General features: G+C 41.7%; 1 protein-coding gene across 1 annotated transcript; it reads right to left on the reverse strand.

The window, feature by feature from the left end:
- Positions 1-80: 80 nt before the first annotated feature.
- SARC_15291 (hypothetical protein) lies at positions 81-841 on the reverse strand (the record flags this gene model as incomplete). The annotated part of the gene is made up of 2 exons (XM_014290584.1): positions 81-268; positions 511-841. 2 exons carry the CDS (start codon positions 839-841, stop codon positions 81-83), a joined length of 519 nt encoding a protein of 172 aa, XP_014146059.1.
- Between the last annotated feature and the right edge of the window lie 975 nt (positions 842-1816).

Consider the following 1816-nt stretch of genomic DNA (forward strand, 5'->3'; position numbering starts at 1 on the left):
TACGTATATGAACATTTTCACATATATTGAAGTAACCACATATTCATAGGCGATACACACATATCTAACGTAGATTCTGCTTACTCTTTCTTTTGAACACCCTCATTCGTTGAGAAGGTGTGTGTATTTCCGACGGGGTAGTTGGTGAAGCGGTGTGCATTAGTTAGTTTTGAAATGCCCTTTATATCGCCGTCGGCTGTGCTTAGTTTGTAGTTTAGCGTCGCATCAAAGCCATCGAGCAATTTAATTGGATGGGTCCACAGTCCACCTAAAATAGAATACAGACTATGTGAGTGCAGAACGTTATTCTGAAGCAAAACATTTACAGACTAGCATACGGATCCAATTTCAACTAAAACGATTGGAGAGTGAAAGTAGGGTTTGCTGACAATCCAAAAAGCCATCGTAGATATAGGCTCAATAGTACACTAAAGCAAACCCTATACATACACGATAGTACAAAAAGACAGGCAGCATATGTTCTCAGCTCTCAACACCAACTGCACTCACCCATCTCCCCGGCTATGTGCCATCCCATTGGCGGGAAACTGCCGTCCTGGTGACCAATCAGATAGGCTCTGTTACCGGCTGTGACAAATTCACTCTTGAGATACTCCTCTCGTCCAATCAAAACATCGTTTTGCCTCTGCAATCGCTCCAGGAGTGTGTTTGTCGGTGCTATATACGTGTACGTTTCCGTCCCTGCCTGGACGGGGTCGGCTTTGAGCGATTTCTTTTTGGGAGTGTTCTCTTTCGGAGGTTGTTCTTTCGGAGCGTCGGCGTTCAACACATGCTTCCTGATGACACAAATGAATAAGGCATCTATGAATATCGTAGTCATGCTACTTGTACATTGTTGCAAATGGTGTTAGTCGCTGCGGCAGGACCGATGATTTTAATAGCTGTATGTGCACGACTGTGGCACTGACAACCTATCTAAAGATATACAAACATGTAATCCATGTATGCATACGCTCTATTTGCATATAGCCATCTGAGGATACAACATTGGCACAGTCGTTTCACCAGTTCCAGATGCCAAGGTCGATTATATCCCAATAATAAAGCAGACTTGTCACTATTGTCATGTGTACAGTTTATTGTACAGTTGTATGTCAACAGTCTTCTATCGCAAGTCTCTATGTTCGAGTCAGAGATCTGAGTTCTGATGTCAACACATACCAAGTTCCAATATCGAGTCAGATTCTCTGAATTATATAGTTAAGGCATACATACATCCAACGCAAGTGGATTCAAGATTCTTTTACGAAATTACGTTTTCTAAAAACCATGAGAATATCATTCTTTATACCATGAGAATTAATACGAATGAATAAAATAAAGAGACAAACGATCGACAAAACAAGGTATCCAAACAGCATGCCCCTCTAAATACACAATGAACTAACATCGACCCGTTTGTACTTTTTTGGAATATGAGGTACCAAAAAGCCCATACACACAATGTCCGCAAATACTGGGCTACGAGTGCGACCCAATCGCCACGAATGACATGTACAACCACGCACATATTCTTGTGGCACATGTTTAAATCTGCACACCGCTACTAACGCTAGATATAAACGATCCCGATTGCCTCACATGCCGTATGTATCTAAAGGTGACACATGACACCATCCGAGTTCAGGTTTGACCGCATTCTTTGCCGGTAGCACTCCAAATAATACTTTGCGAGGAGCATACCTTCCACGCTATGTGTAAGTATAAATATAAATATGTCGGCTATTTATCTACAGGAAACCGATATCACGCATATAGGTCTACCAACTAGTCTAGTTATGGATACATGCATATA

Source organism: Sphaeroforma arctica, assembly GCF_001186125.1.
Source record: "Sphaeroforma arctica JP610 unplaced genomic scaffold supercont1.5887, whole genome shotgun sequence".
NCBI lineage: Eukaryota > Ichthyosporea > Ichthyophonida > Sphaeroforma > Sphaeroforma arctica.